This window comes from Chiloscyllium punctatum, chromosome 17, assembly GCF_047496795.1.
Source record: "Chiloscyllium punctatum isolate Juve2018m chromosome 17, sChiPun1.3, whole genome shotgun sequence".
In the NCBI taxonomy this organism is placed as follows: Eukaryota; Metazoa; Chordata; class Chondrichthyes; order Orectolobiformes; family Hemiscylliidae; genus Chiloscyllium; species Chiloscyllium punctatum.
In genome coordinates, this window is record NC_092755.1 from 92,006,069 (window position 1) to 92,030,630 (window position 24,562).

A 24,562-nucleotide genomic window follows, 5' to 3' on the forward strand; every position below is an offset into this window, starting at 1 on the left:
CTACATCAACAAGAGTAGTTACAAATTGAGCACTTCCTGTCCAAGGAAAACTGTTGGTGGACTTTCCACTACCAAATGCAGACAGGAACAGCCTCAGCTGTCATGCCTCCACAGTAGACTAGCCTGTCATTGTTTTCTCTTTCAGCTCACACATCAATAAAATATTTGTTGAGGCTCCAAGTAGAGGTCAAACTGCAGGAGAGGAAATGAAGAAGGGTTCCATTTTAGAGTCACCCACAAATTAAGTTCACTCATTATTCACATAGCCGACTGAATGCAAATATTTAATCCCACTTGAAGTTTAAAGAACTGGTTTAAGATAAGGCACAAACAAACAAAAACAAACGTTAATGCACAGCTACTGGTTTCTCACCTCTGTAATAAACATCCCGGAACGGTGCATTGATGAACTCTCGAAGGTTTCCTGTTTTTTCTGCTATCTCAAGCACCACAGGAATGGTATCATTCTTTCCATTGGTTAGGTTTAACAGTGCTTTTGGCAAACATGTTTTCCCTGTCGAGGGTTCTGGGAACAAGGGAAAGATCGGAGGAAAGTTATTTTGAACTCCCAAAACACCGCTCCACAATCACATGAACACATTGGATTTAATTTTCCCCTTCCTTCAATGCATTTCAAGGTTTTACACCAACAGACAGTAGTTCTGGGTCAGACGGCCCATTTCTTTGAGGGACGTGTTTAGAAATGTTTAGGCTATAAATGAGGGTCAGATTTTCTTGTCCCAATTCAGGACGGAATAAAATATAAAACAATAAAAATAAAAAAGCCTCCCTTCCTGAAGAGGCTTGAGCCCCACCCCCACCCTCCTCTAGCTTATCTCTCCACGCTTCAGGCTCACTGCCTTTATTCCTGATGAAGGGCTTTTGCCCGAAACGTCGATTTCGAAGCTCCTTGGATGCTACCTGAACTGCTGTGCTCTTCCAGCACCACTAATCTAGAATCTGGTTTCCAGCATCTGCAGTCATTGTTTTTACCTCAGCAGGGAAAGTGACTTGGGCATGTTGAGATCATCAGCAAACATGTAAAGGGCTCAATCTCCCAGGGTGTTCCCAACAGGCAGGAACCAGTGACACTTGGAAATGAATGTACCAGAAGTCCATTTAAGGATAAGTTGGGACAGTATGTCTCCTTCGTCAGTTTGACTGGTTTCTCCTTCTAGGTCACGAGGCTGGGGATGCCCATTAGCAATTCCCTGAGGCTGACCAGCAGCAGGTCTGGTGGGGGGCCAGATATGCTGGAACAAATTTATTATCTACAATTAAGTAGTGAAATCTTAGCCAAAGAAACTACTGAGCAGCACAAACATTTCAACAAGTATCCATTCCCTGCCCAAACATGTATCCCACCTCTCCATTTGCCTAGTCTCCCTCATTTTTTACAACCATGCACATGATTTGGGCTAAAACGTGCTTCATTTTGCTGGTGTTCTGCCTCCATTCTCACTCCTACCCCAGCCACTAATGGTGTGGAAGACCCATTCTAAGAGTCATTCAGGTCCCAGCCTGTGGGACCCATGTTTCACAGCAGACTGGACATGAAGTCGATTTCACTTCCCAGTTCCCAGCTCCAATGAAAAAATCTGACCTGAAAAATCTGAATACCATAAAGTATTTACTTTTTCTTCTCAACTCTGTGTATAATGATTAAAGCTGAATTATTGCTGGTAAGATATTTCAATTGCTTACAATTTTTCATCATGAAATAAGCAAACTCACATTCCCCTCATCTCACTCCATAGCTTATCCTGTCTCTTTTCAGTGTTGGGACTGTGGAAGTGACGGTATAAATATAGAGTAGCTCAGTGCACCATAGGATGTTAAACAGCTTTCTATAATCTGATCATCTTGGCTTTCCAGCGCTCTTTCTAAACTTCTTGAATAATCATTGGTCCTCATGTGAAAACATTTGGCTGTGCCAAGATTCTTGAAGCTCCCACACATCAGCATTGACTGTCCAAGATTGTGGCCAACCAGAGATACAAAATTGTACCACTCGTGGCCAAGAACTGAGTAACAAAGTGTATTTATTTTTGGCAAAGTACACTCATGCTTTATCTAAAATAACAGTCAATGTCAGAAAAGGCTGGTTGGAGTTAATAATTGCCCCTGGGATTTCACAGCTGTAAAGAATTAAACAGTTGTCAGACCTGCAACACTCTTCAAGTATCTATCCATTACAGATCTCATGACAGCGAAAAGAGTGAGGACCTTTTTATGCATCTTTCAGATTCAGGAACAATCCTATATTTATTGATGACACTACTGTATAAATTAATGTGCATTGTACCTTACATTCTGTAGGTTTTGAATTGATTTTGTGCTGCACAGATTCTTAGCTAACTTTTGTTTCGATTGTTGATCCATTCTTTAATCTATAGATTCAGGGCTTACCTGTCTTCTATGCATTCATTAACAATCACACAATGGAAATGTCTAAGAGGCATTTAGACAGATACTTGAACAGGCAAGGAATAGAAGGATACAGACTGTGTTCAGGCAAATGGGAATGGCATCATGATCAGCACAGACGTGGTGGGCCGAAGGGCCTGTTCCTGTGCTGTACTGTTCTATGTTCTATGTCAACCCTGCGTTCTACAGGTTCACAAATAACTATCTCTTCTTTAATTTATGAATAATCCTGCATTCTATAGGTTCACTAATAAACCTGTATTTTAGATAGTCGCAAATAATTCTGCATTCTATACATTCACAATTATTCCTGCATTCTACAGATTTGTGGCTGATCCTGGATTTTAAAGAGCAATGCCCTATTCTTAATTCTATGGATTTGTTCCCGATCCTGCATTTTATAGATTGTGGTCAACTGTATGTAATAAGTTTGTGGGCGATACTGTAAGTGTAAATTCTGAATTGATTTTTAAATTCTTGGCTGATTTTATAATCTATAGATTCACAGTTGATTCTTTAAATCCCTGAAGCAAACTATAATATTTTCTTATGTGACCACTCCTAGTACCTTGTCACTGGTATGTGATACTTGGTAAGGGCTATTTGGGGTAGTTCACTCTCACCTACCCTCCTCTGTCTTTATTTCATCTTGGGTCTAACTATTGGTCAGCAGGACAATCCCCACCTTCTCAGATACATCTGCTCCCTTCAAAAAGTGGAGTAGAACTCCTTGTCTCCATCCACAGATTATGTGTAACTTCAGTACATTGGGTGAAGCCAATGTAACCTCCACATTAACCCCTTCAGGGTCAATACCATACACAACATACCACCCTGAAGTTCATCAAAACTAATGAGCAATCATCAGCCTCTTGTAAACCATCTCCAAACTCTTCCTTGGAGATTGTTTCATTTTCCCACAGCACATAGCATGACACAGAAGGCAATGCACAGCATGGCAGATCACATCACCATGTAGAATGTCAGACTATAACATACCAGAGAATATCATAAAATCCAAAGAGACTAGGAACGTGGTTCCTACTAACTTTTTAAGGAACATCCACTCCCCTAACCACAGTTTAAAACAATAGGGTAAGAAAATTACAGAGGACAGTTGTGCCACAACACTGATTTTAAAATCCCTGATTGTAACTGCTGTGGTTTGCTAAACACACTGGGAGCAAAAGCCATTCTTTTGCGGTTGAACAGCACTATGGGGCAGAATTACTGTTTGGGCATTCATTATCGTTTGGTCAGACCAGGCTCTGCTTGTGGCCCACAATCATCACTGATGGTAAATGTCAGCCTCGGTAAGTACTGATCCTGGAGCTGTAAGCCAGCACTGCTCAGTGCCTTAACAAGAGCGATTTGATGGGGAACCATTTTTTCACAACAAGAATCCTGACTCTAGTGATTGTCAATTCATTCAAACTTATTAAACCTTATTCTAAACTTCTCTATTGTGCATCTCCAACTCCAATTGAACTAAAAGTGGTGAAAATGTTTCAGTTAGCATTTGAAAGATTAAAATATTCTGGACTCCAGAAAACTCCAGGAAATATTCTGGATTCATGTGAAACCTTTTTTTGGTTCAAATGTTCACAGAACTGCTGTTCCTCCCAAAATCTTCTATTTTTGTTTCAGATACATAGCATTTGTCCTTTTACCTTTGTGTTGGTATCTCACAGTCATTCTCACTCTGATTTTACTTCCAGTTTAGAGAGAGATTGACATAAGAAATGCAAACAGGAGTAGACAATTCAGCCTATATCCTCTGCTATCCAATACGATCACAGCTGATCTTCTATCTGAGATTCACTTTCCCTCCCTATTCCCATATGCCATTTTCCCTTTTCTCTCCAAAAAACCTATCAGTCCCGATCAACAGCTCTCCAGGTAGAGAATTCCAAAACTTCAGGACATACTGATTGATGAAGCTTCTCCTCATTTCACTCCTAAATGGCTGACCCCTTCTTCTGAAGACTATGGTCCCAAGTTCTAGGTGCTTACCCTTGCAGAATCTATCTTGTCAAAACCCTTAATAATTTTTTATGTTCCAACAAGATCATCTCTCATTATCCTAAAGGTTAGGGAACCTAACACCTTGCACCTCCCCACCACCCCCTGGCAAGAATATCCTTTCTTAGGATCAACATTGTCCCACCAAGATTCTACATAATTACAGGAAGATCCTTTGTCACTTTTCGATAATGGGTTACATATAATAAGTTTCCCTAATTTCTGGTGTGCAGTAAGTGGAGGGAAATTGCAAAGGTGTTCTTTTATAAGAGACATTTACAATCTTATTACAATCAGCTTACAAAGGAATTATTCTCCCTATGCGTTTTGTCTTGTGACATGTTCCACAGCAGAGAAAAATCCTCTCTCCAAATGTTCATAAGTAAAGACAGTCTTGAAGAGGTGAGAATGAGAACACTGAAATGAACATGTCTTGCTACTTGAACATTCAGAGCTTAATGAAGTCTCAAAGTGCTTACAACTTCAGTGGTACCCAATACAAATCCTTTGTATTTTCACATTACCTCGAAATTCCTCATCCGTCAGACGCTTCTTTTGACTCAGTAGAAAGACAAGCAGGCCATCCAGTTCGGCTACAGACCCTTGTGACACAACCTCAAACAGAAGGGTCCTGTTAAAGACCTTCAGAACAGGTGGTGGTTCTGGTGCAGGCGCCTTTACTTTTGGACTGTTTTTACTGGAGGGGGAGAAAAAGGACATGAGGTGGAGTTTTAAAGGGAGAAATAGATTTCAAAACTGGTCACTTGTTCAAAGTGCAATTTACCCTTAAATTGATTCATTAACATTGTTCGTTGAAAAATGTCTAAACATTCATCAACCCCCGCAGAATATACCTGATGTGACTTTTTATAATTGGTGAAATTAAATAACCAAGTTGAGGAATTTACATTTGGGAGAATGTTGGTATCAAACACTCTCAACTCAATTTCAGGATGATTGAATTCAGAATAACACACATTTACCATACCCTAATAACTGGCTTTAGCCTCATACTCAAGGAATCACTATGACAATTATACTTCCTTTACATCTAATCTATTTCTTCTCTTTCCCAGTGAGACTACCAGTAAGAGTCATCGAATTATTATGGCACACAGCCAATCAGTCCATCAAGACCATGTCAGCTCTCTGGATAGCAATCCAGTCAGTTCCATTCCCAGCTCCAGCCATGTAACCCAGCAAGTTTATGTCCTTCAGTTTGGAGTCACTGATGATCTTTGTTTCCAATACTCTCATAGGCAGAAAGTTCCAGGTCATTCCCACTTTAATTGCTGCCAAATTAGTCACTTTTCTTTCTTATACAATCAAGCACTCATCAGTTGAGATTGTTTCTCATGATACATTCCAGTAATATATTTCAAAACTAATTAGCAGAGCAATTTTACTGCCCAAGATGATCTTGTTTTGGTTTGTTTTGACTATATTTTTCTCCGTCCTTTTCCATATCCATTCCTTTCAGGACTGGCTATAATTCCACACTGAAGATTAGCACTCCCAAACAAGTGGCTGCTCTTCAAGTGAGATCCTGTTTGCTGGGTTCTTGGGAAAATGAAGGGGGCCTTAGATTCAAACCCATTCACATCTTCACCCTTCACCCTTCACATCATTCATATCTGCACAAGTCAGTGGCTGATAATCAGAGCAGTGCTGTCAGTCCCTGTACACAGTATAAGGCCTGTAACTAAGGGACGCTTTGCAATTCAGCAAGTTTGTAATACTCCAATTATATTATATATTATAGTGAGGAATTATATTGAGTTACAGAATCAGGAATTCTTTCTGTCTGACTCATTAATTTATTTAATAGGACTTTATTTATTTAGTTAAATCAGGTAATTCAACACACACAAACATCCTATCCTTTTAAAATCTAGCGGTACAAGATTATTACAGCAAAGACACTTATTTCACAGTTATGTTAGATAACCACCATTTTTACACAACAGGGATTTCCTCATGCCTCAGAGGTTATGTCTGATGTCAAATGGCAGTCAACCAAGTATCAGGAACCTCAGTTACTCTTGATACATTAGGGAGGATACTTCACATACCAATGTATCTTCCAGAACACCAATGTCTCCAACTGCCACCCAACTTCTCTCTACAAGCTCTGTATTGCTTAGAACACCGGGCTACAGAGGACCAGACATGGCCATCCTCATCCAGACTTAAAATTAATCTTCGCCAGCGGTGTCACAAACATCTTCCCAATCACTGGGTAATGAAGGAGACAAATCAGATCGTGTTCCTGCTCTTGATTGCTAAACATGAACTAGTGTTGAAATATATTTATATTTTGATATCAGATGAGGATAGAACTATTTCAGCTTTAATGTCCTTGCACTGTCCTGTTCACACATCAAGATTAGCCCAGACACTGAATGTAACTCTCATATTTCAGAGTCAGTGCCCCAGGAGAACAAAACGAAGGATGAATTCAATAAGATCAAGAAAGTTCTGCAGTAGAAGTAACCTTTTATGTGTTAATCTTCCAGAATACTGGTGCTTCTTTAATTCCAGCCTCTTGCATCCCCAATTTTAATTGATCTACAAAGGTGACCATGCCTCCAGCTACCTAGCCCTAAGGTCTGAAAAGCCTTTCGTTAACGCCTACCATCTCTCTCTCTTCCTAGAAGTCAATCTCCTCAACAAGGCATCTGGTGATCTGTTCTAATATCGTTTTATTTGTCTTGGTGACAAATTCTGTTCAATATTTGCTCTTGTATAGTGCCTTGGGACACAATGCTATCATTAAAAACACTATATACATGCAGATTGGTGTTCTTGAGTGGATTGTTATGGCTATTCTTGCAACAGCCTTTTTCGAAAAATTCAATTCAGAGGCAACTGTATTAATATTAAAATGCAGCACCTCGAGGGAAACTTTTTGGGAGATCTTTTTCCTTAATCGTTTCCAAACATGCAAATACAATGACATAAATTGAGTTAATAAGCAAGGCTAAAATCAAACTATGGGTTTTTAAAAATTAGTGTTTTGATGTGAATGGGTTAATGATTTTATTATATTAGATAAAGAACTATTTCACAAGATTTTGCACTTTCACTACTAACTGCACACAGTAGTTTCAAACACTTTCGCAAAGACAGTGTCCCTTTTACATGCAACAGCAATTTCTACAGATTTATAAATAATTTGAACACGCTGGGAAATATTCCTCACTTTTAAAGAAATGACATGTTTTTCGTAATGAGATCATCCAGGGTTACTTCAATAAACCTAAATGATTACACCCTGTTCTGGCAAAAACAGCAGATGTAACAGAACACTATTCACCATTCAAAATATTCATGTCTTAAAGCACAAAGATTGTGAAAAAACACAGTTCAGGTGCACCGACTGCAACTTTATAACCACAAGCTCAAGCAGAAAATCCCGGCACACTGTGCTGCGATAAAATATTTGCAAAAAATACTCTGTTGGAACTGAAGGAGAAATATTCATTCCCAAACCACATGTATGCGTGAGCAACTTACTCAAACACCACCTCACATAGGTTGCATTCATCTGCAAGACAACTTTTTTTTCTCTATTTTTAAGTCTCAACATGAAATTCAGGAAAAAACCCAAATGACTTTTCGTGGGTTTTTGTGACCAGCACCAGTCATTGAGCTGAATTCTTCTAATTAGCTCCCTGTTCATTTCTGTGGGAAATAGAGGCAAAAAAAAATGAAGCCCTCAGATTATTAAGTCCTTTTCCTGGAAAATGCTGTCTGTCTCACTTGTATAAAAATCATCTACAATGCACAGCTATATAGCTCTTTTGATGATTAAAAGAAATCCAAAACGGTTCAAAGTAAAAATGGACAGGGAATTGAATGGGGGAGGGAGCAATTTCAAAGACTGACTAATGATTTAGTTCCAAAGGTGGCATTTAAGGAAAAAAAAGGAGGAAAAGATATACATACATGACTGTTTAAAGAGGAAAGTTTTGAGCTGATGGTGTTTCTGTCAGCAAGTGTGGAGTGAAGAGAGGGCAAATATACAATAGACCCAAGACAAGGGCAAGGGGGTTGAAGGAAATATACAAGAGCCAGGGAGTTTGTAGAGGTAGAGAGGCTCTACGAGGAATTATACAAGAATACTTATTTAGTGCACTCAAGAAAGGATATGGTAGAACTTGGGCCAGATGTTTTGTTAAAATATCAGCAAGACAAATGTTTCTCACCATTATAAATAAAAGGTACAGTAACTTCAGGACAGCAGCAGATGCACAGATATATTTCCAGAGGTTACTGCTGGGTTCTCCTGCTCTGCTGTCAGTTTTATAAAAATAGCATCTCACCTTTAACTTATCTTTTTTTATAAATAACTTGTTTTATTAACTTTTTAAACTCATCACTAGAAAGTTAGAGGTAAAAACAATGACTGCAGATGCTGGAAACCAAATACTGGATTAGTGGTGCTGGAAGAGCACAGCAGTTCAAACAGCATCCAACGAGCAGCGAAATCGACGTTTCGGGCAAAAGCCCTTCATCAGGAATAAAGGCAGTGAGCCTGAAGCGTAGAGAGATAAGCTAGAGGAGGGTGGGGGTGGGGAGAGAGTAGCATAGAGTACAATGGGTGAGTGGGGGAGGAGATGAAGGTGATAGGTCAAGGAGGAGAGGGTGGAGTGGATAGTGGAAAAGGAGATAGGCAGGTTCGACAAGTCCGGACAAGTCAAGGAGACAGTGCTGAGCTGGAAGTTTGAAACTAGGATGAGGTGGGGGAAGGGGAAATGAGGAAGCTGTTGAAGTCCACATTGATGCCCTGGGGTTGAAGTGTTCCGAGGCGGAAGATGAGGCGTTCTTCCTCCAGGCATCTGGTGGTGAGGGAGAGGCGGTGAAGGAGGCCCAGGACCTCCATGTCCTTGGCAGAGTGGGAGGGGGAGTTGAAATGTTGGGCCACGGGGCGGTTTGGTTGATTGGTGCGGGTGTCTCGGAGATGTTCCCTAAAGCGCTCTGCTAGGAGGCGCCCAGTCTCCCCAATGTAGAGGAGACCACATCGGGAGCAACGGATACAATAAATGATATTAGTGGATGTGCAGGTAAAACTTTGATGGATGTGGAAGGCTCCTTTAGGGCCTTGGATAGAGGTGAGGGAGGAGGTGTGGGCGCAGGTTTTACAGTTCCTGCGGTGGCAGGGGAAAGTGCCAGACTGGGAGGGTGGGTCGTAGGGGGGTGTGGACCTGACCAGGTAGTCACGGAGGGAACGGTCTTTGCGGAAGGCGGAAAGGGGTGGGGAGGGAAATATATCCCTGGTGGTGGGGTCTTTTTGGAGGTGGCGGAAATGTCGGCGGATGATTTGGTTTATGCGAAGGTTTGTAGGGTGGAAGGTGAGCACCATGGGCGTTCTGTCCTTGTTACGGTTGGAGGGGTGGGGTTTGAGGGCAGAGGTGCGGGATGCGGACGAGATGCGTTGGAGGGCATCTTTAACCACATGGGAAGGGAAATTGCGGTCTCTAAAGAAGGAGGCCATCTGGTGTGTTCTATGGTGGAACTGGTCCTCCTGGGAGCAGATACGGAGGAGGCGGAGAAATTGGGAATACAGGATGGCATTTTTGCAAGAGATAGGGTGGGAAGAGGTGTAATCCAGGTAGCTGTGGGAGTCGGTGGGTTTGTAAAAAATGTCAGTGTCAAGTCAGTTGTCACTAATGGAGATGGAGAGGTCCAGGAAGGGGAGTGAGGTGTCAGAGATGGTCCAGGTAAATTTAAGGTCAGGGTGGAATGTGTTGGTGAAGTTGATGAATTGCTCAACCTCCTCGCGGGAGCACAAGGTGGCGCCAATGCAGTCATCAATGTAGCGGAGGAAGAGGTGGGGAGTGGTGCCGGTGTAATTACGGAAGATCAACTGTTCTACATAGCCAACAAAGAGACAGGCATAGCTGGGGCCCATACGTGTGCCCATGGCTACGCCTTTGGTCTGGAGGAAGTGGGAGGATTCAAAGGGTGAAATTGTTAAGGGTGAGGACCAGTTCGGCCAAACGAATGAGAGTGTCAGTGGAAGGGTACTGTTGGAGACGTCTGGAGAGGAAAAAACGGAGGGCTTGGAGGCCCTGGTCATGGCGAATGGAGGTGTAGAGGGATTGGATATCCATGGTGAAGATAAGGCATTGGGGGCTGGGGAAACGGAAGTCTTGGAGGAGGTGGAGGGCGTGGGTGGTGTCTCGAACGTATGTGGGGAGTTCCTGGACTAGGGGGGATAGGACAGTGTTGAGGTAGGTAGAGATGAGTTCAGTGGGGCAGGAGCATGCTGAGACAATGGGTCGGCCAGGGTGGTCAGGCTTGTGGATCTTGGGAAGGAGGTAGAACCGGGCAGTGCGGGGTTCCCAGACTATGAGGTTGGAAGCTGTGGGTGGGAGATCTCCTGAGGTGATGAGGTTCTGTATGGTCTGGGAAATGATGGTTTGGTGATGGGGGGTGGGGTCATGGTCGAGGGGGCAGTAGGAAGAGGTGTCCTCGAGTTGGCGTTTGGCTTCAGCGGTGTAGAGGTCAGTGTGCCAGACTACCACTGCGCCCCCTTTATCCACTGGCTTAATGGTGAGGTTGGGATTGGAGCAGAGAGGATTGGAGGGCTGCGCGTTGTGAGGGTGAGAGGTTGGAGTGGGGGAGGGAGGTCCCGGCAGCAGTTGGAAATGAAGAGGTCGAGGGCAGGTAATTGGCCAGCGCGGGGTGTCCAGGTAGATGCAGTGTGTTGGAGGTGGGCGAAGGGGTCCTCAAAAGGTGGGCGGGAGTCCTGATTGTGAAAGTAAGCTCGGAGGCGGAGGCGACAGAAGAATTGTTCGATGTCACGGCGCGTATTAAATTCATTGATGCGTGGATGGAGGGGATGAAGGTGAGTCCTTTGCTGAGGACTGATCGTTCGTCCTCAGTGAGTGGGAGGTCTGGGGGATGGTGAAAACTCGGCAGGGCCAGGAGCTGGGATCTGGTGTGGGTGTGGAGCTGGGAGTGGGGTCGGAGCCAGTGCCTGGAGTAGGGCAGGTAATTGGCCTCAACCTGTCGACCCCCCTCCCCCACTCCAACCTCTCACCCTCACAACGCGCAGCCCTCCAATCCCTCTGCTCCAAGTTAGGTCTAATCATTTTACATACAAGGAATCTTTTAATGACATGATAAATATTAATGGCTGCAAAATAACATCTTTGACACTAAAAATTAACTATTATAAATGTAGAGTCTCATTCCTTCAGGTTTTGAACTTTTTATAGAGTTTAAATGTCAGACTTTGAAATTTAAAAATGCTTACTATTACTTCACGTCTCCTTTTTTTGCTCTCTCTTAATCCAGATGTAATTTCCCTTGCCAACCCCATTCTTTCTACAGATTTGATGTCATAGTCAATTCTTTAATTCAACCTCCTCTCAGTCCTTCCTATGTTTATTTCCCAATATTTAAGTCTCATTGCTCATGGAAGTACAATGTTGGAATGTCCCTATTGCCTTTACTGCTTTGATATAAGTTCACATTTCCAGTAGGCTTGTGGGCAAAAATATTTATGAAATGAAACTTGCAGAGCCAAGTCTGACAACCAGCAGATATCAACATATGCCCCGTTATGACAAGTTCTGGCTCTATGTTTTGAACATAAAATCTGGAATAGGAAGCCTAAAGATGCAAATTCACTCCTACCCCAAAATATCTGTTCATAATTATCTAATAAATATTTTGTGTCTGCAAGATAGTGTACTTGGTTTAGCTTTGTCTTGATGTACTCTCACTGGTTTAATATCTTTACTGTGATAAACAACCCAAATAGCTTTTGGATACTGTGACAATTCCCCAATTCAATGGTTACAACTTAGCCTGGAAACAGAAAAGTATGTTATGTCTGAGCTTGTTGTGCGTGCTGTCATTCCATACCTTCTAAGGGGCTTAGTGGTTTAGTGTGTGAGTCCATCTGGTCTAACAAGAAGAATCTGGGAGAGTAAACAAGACGTTGTTTATTGTGTCTATGCAACAGTTTACTGGCCATAAGAATAGGTTATACATTTCAACAAAGACTGGTTATCCTTAGATCCAGCTGCCAAAAGATGCTACTTTACTTCCTCACCAAGTCTCCTGACAGTATCATTTTAGGTGGAGCTTACTGCACTCAATCAAGTGTTAATCCTTTCAGATGTATATACAACATCTCCTTTCATACTTTGTTTTTGAAAATTATTATTAACACATGTTCATTTATATAATTATGTTCACAACTGGCCATTTTTACTTTGAACTGTTTTGGATTTCTTTTAATCATCTCCCCTAAATCTTTGGCTTTACAAACTCAAACAATCTGGAGGATTTATTAGTCTCGTTGAACAGGTTCTCTTTAGACTTGGATGACTAATAGTCTGCTGGATAGAATGTGGTTGTCTGAGTGGACATTTAATCTCTTCTGCTTCTTTTGTGGAGGACATCACTCCTGTTAGAGCAGGTACCTTTTCTTTGTAAGTATCTGGAATTGTTAGACATTGCTTGTCTCTTCTTAATGGTGTCCTCCATGGAGTTGTTTACATCACAATTTCAATTTGTATCAGTGATTTTTTCTTTTCAATCTGCCTGCAGATTTCAGATGAAGTAGATGAATTTCTTTCTTCAACTTGTTGATTAGTTTGGACTTTCTTATTCATCCAATGAACTATTTGTGAGATCACTGGTACATTTCTGGAATAGTGATACCCAAAAGTTCCCTCTTGTTTGCTGTCATATCCAGTATGCCTGTTGAGGGTTCTTCTCTGGAAGGTAGGGAGATCAGATTGCCTACTTGAACATGTCCCTTCCAAGTCATCTCAGCATCTTATGTGTGACTTGGATTTGTCATAGCTAGTTGCTCACTGTGCTTGTTGAAAGGCTGCTTTCCTGCTAGTTACTGCTTTCCATCTCATTCATTGCATGAAACAAAACTTTTTATTGCAAAGCAATTAACTTCATGGAATTCTGCTTTTTGTTCAGGTTCCACCCTGTAAAATCTTCTATCTGTTTATCATTAACTGGCTATGTCTTGACCAGGTTTTCCTTGACATTTGTTGTTTAACCCCTTTTCCAAATTTTGAATGAGATTGAAGTGATGGTTCCTGGTTGTGAAGTACTTAGAGGTTTCTGAAACAAAAACATAAATTACTGGAGAAACTCAGCAGGTCTGGCAGCATTTGTGGGGAGAAAGCAGTGTTAATGTTTTGGGTCCAGTGTCCCTTTTTCAGAATACTGTTCTGAAACGTTAGCTCGGTTTCTGTCTCCAAGATGGTCTCAGATTTGCTAGTTTTCTCCAGTGGTTTCTGTTTTTGTTCAGATTTCCAGCATCTGCAGTTCTTTGTTTTATTTTATGTATAGGCTTCTGTTGTTATAGTTCTGAAAGGGTTGATATTGAAGTTACCTCAAGCTGCACCCAATCTGATGATCTGATATTGTCTTTGGGTGAAAAAGAGACAGTCTAGCACAAGGTCCTGATGGAGACAGATGTGTCATCCTGCTCCTGCTAGTCTTTGCAATTAGTTAATGCGATTTGTACCTATTGCTATCATGAAATAAGGTGCATCTTGTTATGTAAAACAAGAGTCTCTTTGTGTGAAGACTTAACAGTAGTTTATCCTCTACTACTGCTAATTATATTGATAGATTGATTTATTGTTGTCACATGCACCGATATACAGTGAAAGATGTTGTTTTGCATGCCAAACAGACAGATGGTACCCTACATAGTGAATCAGGATAGCAGAACAGTGTGCAGAATACAGTGTTACAGCCACAGAGAAGGTGCAGAGAGAGAGAGATCAGAATTAATACTTGAGAGGTCTGTTCAAAAGTCTGATAGCAGTGGGGAAGAAGCTGTTCTTGAATTTTTTTCATACTTGAATTCATTCATTTTTATCTTATGCCCAATGGAAGAAGGTGGAACAGAGTATAACAAGGGTGGGAGGAGTCTTTGATGATGTTGGTTGCTTTCCTGAGGCAGTGGCAAGTACAGACAGAGTCAATGAATGGAAGGCTGGTTTGTGTGATGGACTGAGTTGTGTTCACACTCTGTAATTTCTTCCGATCTTGGGCAGAGAAGTTGCCAGTCCACACTGTGAGCTTAAAGCAACATTTCCAACCAGCCATGTACTTTTAGCCAAACGACTAGCAAGGCAGCTAAGGAAAAATTTGTAAAATTGTTGCTGATTTAAGTTTTACAAACCAGAGAGAGAGGGGACGAAAAATTGTGCAGTTTTGGTGAATTGTCCATGCTAAATTGCCTAGAGTGTCTAGGGATGTGCAGGCTAGGTGGGGTAGCCATTGCAAATACAGGGTTACAGGGATAAAGTAGGTAGGAGGGTGAGTCTGGATGAGGGACTATTTGGAGGGGGCTGTGTGATTTTGATTGGCCCAAATGGCCTCCTTGCACACTGTACGGATTCTATGAAAACCAGATTCATTCACACAGAAGTGGTCTCTAACAGCAGAGTTGCTGTTAGTGGCAGTTTCCAAATAGTTAGAACTGGGGTGAAGTCCTAGGTTACTCAGGAGAAAACTCCAGAAGCAGAGAGCCATAGAGAAGAAAATATCAATGTGGCTGCTGAAGCTATGGGTTTAGGGAATTTATGTTAAGAAGTACAAACATAGGAACATAGGAAACATAGGCTATTCAGCCGCTCAAGCCTGTTATGCCATTTAATAAGGTCATAGCTGATCTGATTTAGATTTAGATCTTTATTGTCATGTAATCTTAAGTAGAGGAATACAGGAGTATGGTGACAAGTGTGCAAAGTCACCATTCTCCAGAGTTATCTTAGTATACAAATGACAGGATTAAAAACAAAAGCAAATATATCAACGATAGTCACAGGTGAGGTGCCGGAAGAGTGGAGGTTAGCAAACATGGTAACACTGTTTAAGAAGGGCAGTAAAGACAAGCCAGGAAACTATAGATCGGTGAGCCTGACCTTGGTGGTGGGCAAGTTGTTGGAGGGAATCCTGAGGGACAGGATGTACATGTATTTGGAAAGGCACGGACTGACTTGGGATAGTCAACATGGCTTTGTGTGTGGGAAATCATGTCTCACAAACTTGATTGAGTTTTTTGAAGAGATAACAAAAAAGATTGATGAGGGCAGAGCAGCAGATGTGATCTATATGGACTTCAGTAAGGCGTTTGACAAGGTTCCTCATGGGAGACTGATTAGCAAGGTTAGATCTCATGAAATACAGGGAGAACTAGCCATTTGGATACAGAACTGGCTCAAAGGTAGAAGACAGAGGGTGATGGTGGAGGATTCTTTTTCAGACTGGAGGCCTGTGACCAGTGGAGTGCCACAAGGATCGGTTCTCAGCCCCCTCTACTTTTTGTCATTTACATAAATGATTTGGGTGCGAGCATGAGAGGTACAGTTAGTAAGTTTGCAGTTGACACCAAAATTGGAGGTGTAGTGGACAGCGAAGAGGGTTACCTCAGACTACAACAGGACCAGATAGGCCAATGGGCTGAGAAGTGGCAGATGGAGTTTAATTCAGATAAATGCGAGGTGCTGCATTTTGGGAAAGCAAATCTTAGCAGGACTTATACACTTAATGTAAGGTCCTAGGGAGTGTTGCTGAACAAAGAAATCTTGGAGTGCAGGTTCATAGCTCCTTGAAAGTGGAGTCGCAGGTAGATAGGATAGTGAAGAAAGCATTTGGTATGCTTTCCTTTTTTTGGTTGGTTAGGCCACTGTTGGAATATTGCGTGCAATTCTGGTCTCGTTCCTATCAGAAAGATGTTGTGAAACTTGAAAGGGTTCAAAAAAGATTTACAAGGATGTTGCCAGGGTTGGAGGATCTGATACAGGGAGAGGCTGAACAGGCTGAGGCTGTATTCTCTGGAGCGTCGGAGGCTGAGGGGTGACCTTATAGAGGTTTACAAAATTATGAGGGGCATGGATAGGGTAAATAGGCAAAGTCTTTTTCCTGGGGTCGGGGAGTCCAGAACTAGAGGGCATAGGTTTAGGGTGAGAGGGGAAAGATATAAAAAAGACCTAAGGGGCAACTTTTTCACACAGAGGGTGGTACGTGTATGGAATGAGCTGCCAGACAATGTGGTGGAGTCTGGTTCAATTGCAACATTTAAGAGGTATTTAGATGGGTATATGAATAGGAAGGATTTGGAGGGATATGGGCCAGGTGCTGGCAGGTGGGACTAGATTGGGTTGGGATATCTGGTCGGCATGGACGGGTTGGACTGAAGGGTCTGTTTCCATGCTGTACATCTCTGTGACTCTATAAAAGAAATAGCCAAAAGGAAACATCCAGATCATCCCCCACCTCCACTATGGGTCCTCGCTGCCAGATAAACAAAGCCACAAAGTCTATCCCTCAGCCTGTGAACCCTCAGGTGCCCCAATTCTCTGTACTTCGCCTCCACTATCAGGTACCCGGGCCCATCCTTGGCCTGGAGCTGAGCCACCACCGCTGCTGGAACCAAGTTTCCACTTTTCGGCACTATCTTGCCTCCACCAACATCATCATTGCCATGAGTTCACACAGGGCCGATCTCAGCAATGCAGCCACTGCTGAAGCTGCCAGCTCCCAAAGTGGGCTCAAGCTCAACACTGGACCCACCATGCTGAAATGGCCGGTGTCTCATTCTGTGGCCTTACTCCTTATACCTACCTATTTCGCTCAATACATTGGCTTAACAAAAGATTATATATCTCCAATTTGAACTTAACAACTGATCTAGCATCAACTGCCATTTGTGGAAGAGAGTTCCAAATGTCGACCACCCTTTTTGTGTAACATCTTTCCTGAATAGTCTGGCCCTAATTCTCAAAACTATTGCCCCAATTCTAGAATTCCCAACCAGTGGAAATAGTTTATCTTTATAGAACCATAGAAATGATACAGGACAGAAGGGGTCCATTTACCGACTGTCTTTTCCTCTTATTAGCTTGAACACTTTGATCATATCATCCCTTTACCTTCTAAATTGTAGAGAAAACAGGCATAAATTGGTAAAATCTTTCCTCATAACTTAACCCCCAAAGTCCAGTTATCATTCTTGCAAACCTACATCATACTCCCTCCAAGGCCAATATATCCTTCCTAAGGTGAGGTGCCCAGTTCTGCTCACAGTAGCCCAAGTGGAACTCTAAGCAGGGTTTTGTCTGCACAATAACTTCTGCAACCTTGTACTCCAGTCTTCTAAATATAAAAGCCAATATTCCATTAGCCTTCTTGATTATTTTCTGCAGCTGATTGTGGTATTGTGAAAATCTATACACCTGAACTTCCAAGAGATGAGGGGGGATTTCTTCAATGAGAGGATTGGAATCTATGGAACTCATTGCTGCAGAAGGTCGTGGAAGCCAAGCTGTTACATATACTTAAGACAGAGATGGATAGGTTCTTGATTAGTAATGGAATCAAAGCTTACAGCAATAATGGGTTGAGAAATATATCAGCCATGATCAAATGGCCTAATTCTGCTCCTATATCATATGGTCTTATGGTCTGTTTGGACATCCACTATATTTAACTTCATATCATCGAGGAGAGTCTGCTGATCTATCCTGAGAACCTCATACTTGCTTATATTGAACTCCATCTGCCCATTCACCTCATCTATTAATATCCCTTTATCTATACTGTCTACAATGTTGTCTAACGTTGTGTAAACAGCAAACTTTCTTTGCCATCATCTAAGTCATTCATAAATAATGCTAGTACAAATCAGATGTTACACAATCCCAACCCTGATATTTTGTAAACTCTTGACTCGGCTAACATACATCATATATAGCTACCTCATTAATATAGCACAGACAATCAAAATGTGACCTGAAGGCCAAATTCAACTCTGAAGTCCAATAGTGTAAAAATTTCACCTCTCAGGGGTTTGTTAGTTTTTGGAATTCTCTTCCCAGTCAGCAGAGGAGGCTGGATCATTGAATATCCTCAAGGCTGTGTTAGACAGATTTCTTATTGATTAAGGGAGTCAAAGATTATGGGGAACAAGCAAGAAAGTGGTGTTAAGGCCACAATCAGATCACCTGATTGGCTAAATGGCTTACTTCCATTCCTATTTCTTATGATTTTACCTACCCAGGTCTTGAAGCTCCAAATCCTGCAATGCACATTTCTTGTTTTGCACAGTTTTTCATAGAGTCATACAGCATAGAAATAGACCCTTCAGTCCAATCAGTTCATGCTGACCACAATCCCAAACTAAGCTAGTCCCACCTGCCTGTGTTTGGCCCATATCCCCCTTAACCTTTCCTACTCATTAAATTATTCAAATGTCTTTTAAACACTGTAACTACTCACATCCACCACTTCGTCTGGAAGTCCATTCCACACACTAACCGCTCGCTGTGTAAAAAAGGTTGTCCCCTTGCCTTTTTTAAATCTGTCTCCTCTCACTCTCCAAATATGGCCCCTAGTCTTGAAATCCTCCACCCTAGAGAAAAGACACTTACCATTCACATGATCCCAGCCCCTCCTGATTTTATAAACCTATACAAGGTCACCCCTCAACCCGTTACACTCCGGTGAAAAAAGTCCCAGCTTATCCAGCCTCTCCTTATAAGTTAAACTCTCCATTCCTGGCAACACCCTGGGAAATCTTTTCAAAACCTTCTCCAACTTAATAATATCCTTCCCTTAACAGGGTGACCAGAACTGGATACAGTATTCAAGAAGAGGCCTTACCAACATCTGTGCAGAAAATTTGAAACCGCTTCATAATCCACAAAAACTATCTGCAATATAGTCAGGTGGCAATGCAGTAAAATGCAACAGCAAAGGGATAGATGACAAGGAAGCCTGTTATGGCAAGGTTGGTTGATGGATAAATATTGACCAAAATACGACTTACTCTTCCTTGGATAGTGCCATAGGATGTTTTATGCCCAGTTGAAAGGTCCCAGTTTAAATATCTCATCCAAAAAGATGCCACGCTCTGACAGTACAGTACCCCCTCAGTCTTACACTGGACTGTTGGTTCAAGTCTCCAGGTTGAAACCTGAGCCCACAAGCTGTGACTCAGATGAAGATAAAGTTTTAGTGCTGAGCCACAACTGACAATTTTCACCTTTGCATGTGCGTGCACAATGCCTACTTTGATTTATGCTGAAAATCAATGCTTTAAATTTCCCAAACCTGGAACACTGGCAAGACTGCTATATGTGAATTCAGGTCAAAAAGAATTTACTAGTTGTCTAAGGCTTGGTCAGTTCAGGAGCTGAGGTTGAAGGTTGCATGTACCCAAGCACCCAGAGAAAAACATGTGAATCTTTTATGTACAGGGAGTCACACAATGTTATATCTGAGCAACATTTTTTTTTGCACATAGGGAAGTAAGAAATGAACAAAGGGAGAAAAGAACAGAAGGATTAGTTGATAAGGTTAGATAAAGAAGGGTAGATGGAGGTTCATGTGGAACATAAACAGCAGCTCCAACAGCTAGTTGGTTCAAAGGCATTTTTTGTGCTGAACTTCTACATAAGTTTGTAATTTTATGTCTGCAGAGTTTAGCATATTTGCATTTGGAGCTTTGAAGTTTTGTCTCTGACAGATTTGATTTTTGTACAGGGGCTTGGATTACTTTGGGAATCGGGGATTAATTAATGTATGGGCCATAGAGTCATAGAGTCATACAATATGGAAATAGGTCCTTCAGCCTAACTCGTCTATGCTGATCAGGTTTCCTAAACTAAGCTAGTCCCATTTTCCTGCATTTGGCCCTCTAAATCTTTCCTATCCATGTACCTGCCCAAATGTCTTTTAAATGATGAAATTGTACCCACTTCTACCACTTTCTTTGGCAATTTATTCCATATGCACAACACCCTCTGTGTGAAAAAGTTGCGCTTCATGTCCCTTTTAATCGTTCCCCTCTCACCTTAAAGCTATACCCTCTAGTTTTAGTTGCCCCAACCCTCAGAAACTTCTTACATTTTTGCACCTTGGGGCTATGGGTGCCTCACATTTGTAAAAAATACTCATGCCCCAATCACTGCTTGTGGCATGATCCATTTCCAAAAGACTGGACACTGCTGGATTATAGAGTCCATTTCCAATTGACTTTAATCTCTAAATAGCCCATTGCCACCCTTGGTGATTCTACGTGTAACAATACTGCAGGACCCTCATTCAAATCATTACTCAAAGCTAATTTCGCATGAATACTGTCGTACTCACTCTTTGGCTGGTTTCTTCTTCTTGCGCTTGTCGTCACTCCCCTGTCTGTACGACCCATAGTCAAAAAGCGAGTCCATAGGAGCCTTTTTCGGGGCGGGAGCCATACTGGGCATGGATGAGTCATAGATGGAGGACTCCAAAAGGTCTATTGGGTTGGGCATTCGGTTTTTGAAAGCTCCTTGGAATTTGAATCTCAGGTTCTGTTTGTTGCTGTCACCACTCTCCCGGGTAGCCATTCGAGGCCCTTCAGCAGTTGCACCACCATCTTCATTCTCAAATAGGTTGGCCAGCGAAGACAGAGGGAAGCCATCTTCAGTCAGATTCTCAATGCTGTTGTTGTTTGTTTTCCCAGTATCTTTAGCTTCATTCTCAGCCATGATTATAAAGTAAACCTGAACGGTAAGAGAAAAGGAAGACTTGCATTTATACAGTGCCTTTCATCGTTTCAAAGTGCTTTACTGTCTCAAAGTGCTTTACTGTCAGTTATGAAACACAACAGCCAATTTGCACACACAGCCACTAACAGCAACATCAATGGAATGATGAGATTTCTGAACACGCTGCTATGTTGTACACAAAACGTGGTGCCAAGGTGAGTGTCCACATGCAAAATAAAAAGCTCAGCTCTGCAGCTGTGAGCTGCCACACCAAAAAAAAATGAAGGTCACAGTATATAAAACTGCTTAAAGACAAAATGGCTGTGACTTTCCCCATTCCACCACCAGTTCAAATTATTGGGACCAGGACACTTTTTTAATTCACCTCGGTAAAGTCCTTGTGCTGAACACACTGCAGTTTCTTCCACATGAAACACAGTGGTTTGTTTGGTGATGTTGGTTGAGAGGTAAATATAACATAAACCATGGGATCTCTCCTTGCTGTTCCTTGAGATCAGCTACATCCAGCTGAGCAGCCAAATGGGGCCTTAGTTTCACATCATGTGCAAAGGATGTCATATCCAAAAATGTAGTGCCCATGCAAAATTCAGATTGTGTGTTAGTTTTTGATAGTTGGACTCAAGCACTGGAGTGGGACTTAAATCTGGAAACTTGGTGCCTCATAGGTAAGAATGCTACTGTCTAAACTGAAGCTGGCAAATAGTTCATTGAAAGCTTTGACACCATCCAGCACAAAGCAGCCCATTTGGTATCACTCCACAAACACTCACTCCTTCCACTAATGACACTCAGTAACTAACTTTGGCGTAACAGCGCTCTGGACACTCACCTTAGTACAACTTCTGGCATCATGCTTTGTGTACAGCACAGCAGTGTGTTCAAACATCTAGTCATTCCATTGATGTTGCTGTTTGTGGGAGGTTGCTCTGTGCAAGTTGGCTTTTGTGTTTCTACCCAAAAAAAGATTTGCATTTGAGTTGGGGGAGTCCAGAACTAGAGGGCATAATTTAAGGTAAGAAGGGAAAGATTTAAAAGGCACCTAAGAGGCAACGTTTTCACGCAAAGGGTGGTATGTGTATGGAACGAGCTGCCAAAGGAAGTGGTAGAGGCTGGTACAATTACAACATTTAAAAGGCATCTGGATGGGTATATGAACAGGAAGGGTTTAGAGGGATATGGGCCAAGTGCTGGCAAATGGGACTAGATTAATTTAGGATATTTGGTCAGCATGGATGAGTTGGACCAAAGGGTCTGTTTCCATGCTGTACATATCTATGGCTCTATGACTGTATGACCTCACAATGTTTCAAACAGCTTTACAGCTATTGAAGGAATTTTGTAGTTAGTCAGCATTGGGTGATCTTATTCAAATGATAGCAAAGTTTTTTACATTAGATTTCATGACCAATCAAGTCCTTATGTAAAACCAATTACAGATTCCAGTTACCTTGGGAATTAACCCCAAAAACATGAAAATATGTGTATAAGGTATTCCTTTAACATTGGTACAAGTTCAGGAATAAAACACTTATTAGTTTAATGATAACTTTTTTTTTCCTGAAAAATGTAGCCCACATTTTATGTTGCACTTTGTATCATTCCCATTTACAAAATATCGAAAATAAAGAATGTAATTAATTCTGCAGTGTGCTGTATTTGAACAAGTTGACTTTAAGAAAGGAAACATTGTTCCATTATTGTAAGTGGTTCATTACATTCTAGTATGAATTCATAAAGGTGCTAGAAACATTTTGTGTAGCCAGGATCAGCTCAAAATGGTCTTGCTGTGATGCTGGCAGGAAAGAAACATATTTCTTAATTCCTTGAAGGGAACAGATCCACCACCATGATCCGTCACCATGATCCAACACCATGATCCAACACCATGATCTACCATCATGATCCACCAGCATGCTCCACTACCATGATCTACTACCAAGATCCACTACCATGATCCATGATCCACCGCCATCATGATCCACAGAAACTAAGCTCTGAAAGCAGTCCTGCTCCTGCTGGTAGATCTTCTCCCTTCAAGGAACTAAGAAACTTTTTCTCATTTTCTGCCATCATCACAACAAGACGAAGGTCGTGGTGGGATGCTCTTTGGAGGGTTGATGCAGACTCAATAAGCTGAATGGTCTGTTTCCACACTGTAGGGATTCAATGATATAAAAGTTCAGGAGGTAATAGAAAATATAACATTAGCCTTTATCTCAAAGGGCATGTCGTATTAACATGCGGAGGTTTTGCGAAACTATATAAAGCACTTGTCGGACCACAGCTGGAGTGAAGTGAATTGTTCGGGCTCTTAAGCTAAGGAACTGGCATTGCAGGCTGCCTAGAGAAAGTTCATTAGGTTCATGCTAGGTCTACAGGAACTGTCTTACATGGCATGGTTGATTAGATTGGGCTAGTAATCTTTAGAATTAGAAGAATGAGAGGCAAGCTTATTGGATTTTTAAGGGATTTGACAGGGTAGATGTCATAAGTTGTTTCCCCTTGTAGAAGAATCGAGGGCTGGAGGGGGAGGGTCACATATTTAAGACAGAGATGAGGAGTAATTTCTTCTCTCAGAGAGGAGTGAATCAGTGGACTTCACTACAACAAAGGGCAACTGAAGCTAAGTGATTAAATATACTCAAGGCTGAGATAGACAGATATTTAATCAGTAATGGAATCAAGGGAGATGGGAAAAAGCAGGAGCGAAGGATTATCAGGTCAGCCATGATTTCATTGAAAAAAAGAGCAAGCTTCGATGGGCTGAATGGCCTGCTTCTGCTCCTGTGTCTTTTGCTCTTTATGTCAGAAGAATGCTGGAACATTTTGGATAGACTACTGAACGCTTCACTATTCTAACAAACCACAAAGAAAAGCTGCACATTACATCATAATTATAGAGAAGCAAAAAAGAAAATATCTGAAGTCCAACACAGTCTCTCAAAGTAGTCAAGAAGCCGCAAGCGCAATCCCGACCTAACCTAAAATCCCTTGAAGCACAAGGTTTTCAAGCTAGAGTTCCTAAGGGGATCCCAGAGGATCCATGAGGTTGTCAGATTTCTAAGAATCTGAGACACGCTGGCCATTGGAAGCATTTGAGTGTCAAGAGCTCTGGATTCAATTCATTAGGTGGCCACTCTGGCTCAGTGGGGAGCAGACCTGCTCCTGAGTCAAAGTTACAGGTTAAACTCCCATTCCAGGTCCGTAAATGTATAATGCAGGCTGATGTTACTGAGAGACTGCTGCAACATCAGAGATGCTGTCCTTGAGATGAGATAGTAAACCATGATTCCACTTGCAACTGAGGGGAAAAGTATTAACTCACAGTATTAATGGTAGAGAAATGAGTAGCTTTGCTGGTATGAGAGTATTTCTCAAATGGTGAGTGGTTGAATCGCATTGGTGTCTGAAGGGACTTGCGTGCTTTTATTCACGAATCATTATCATTCAACTACAGTAAGTAATTAGGAAAGTAAATGTTACATTGGCCCACATTACAAGAGGGTTGGAGTACAGATGTCTTGCTGCAAGTGTACAGAGCTTGGGTAAAACCACATTTTGAT

General features: G+C 41.8%; 1 protein-coding gene across 1 annotated transcript in view; it reads right to left on the minus strand.

The window, feature by feature from the left end:
* trpv4 (transient receptor potential cation channel, subfamily V, member 4) overlaps positions 1–24,562 on the minus strand; it is a 123,816-nt gene that overhangs the window by 67,712 nt on the left and 31,542 nt on the right. Inside the window, exons 2-4 of the mRNA XM_072587895.1 lie at positions 20,602–20,993; positions 4,974–5,146; positions 374–526 (exon numbers count right to left, since the gene is read on the minus strand). Coding sequence (XP_072443996.1) covers positions 374–526; positions 4,974–5,146; positions 20,602–20,978 — 703 coding nt within the window. The 5' untranslated portion in view covers positions 20,979–20,993. The remainder of the gene's footprint in view (positions 1–373; positions 527–4,973; positions 5,147–20,601; positions 20,994–24,562) is intronic.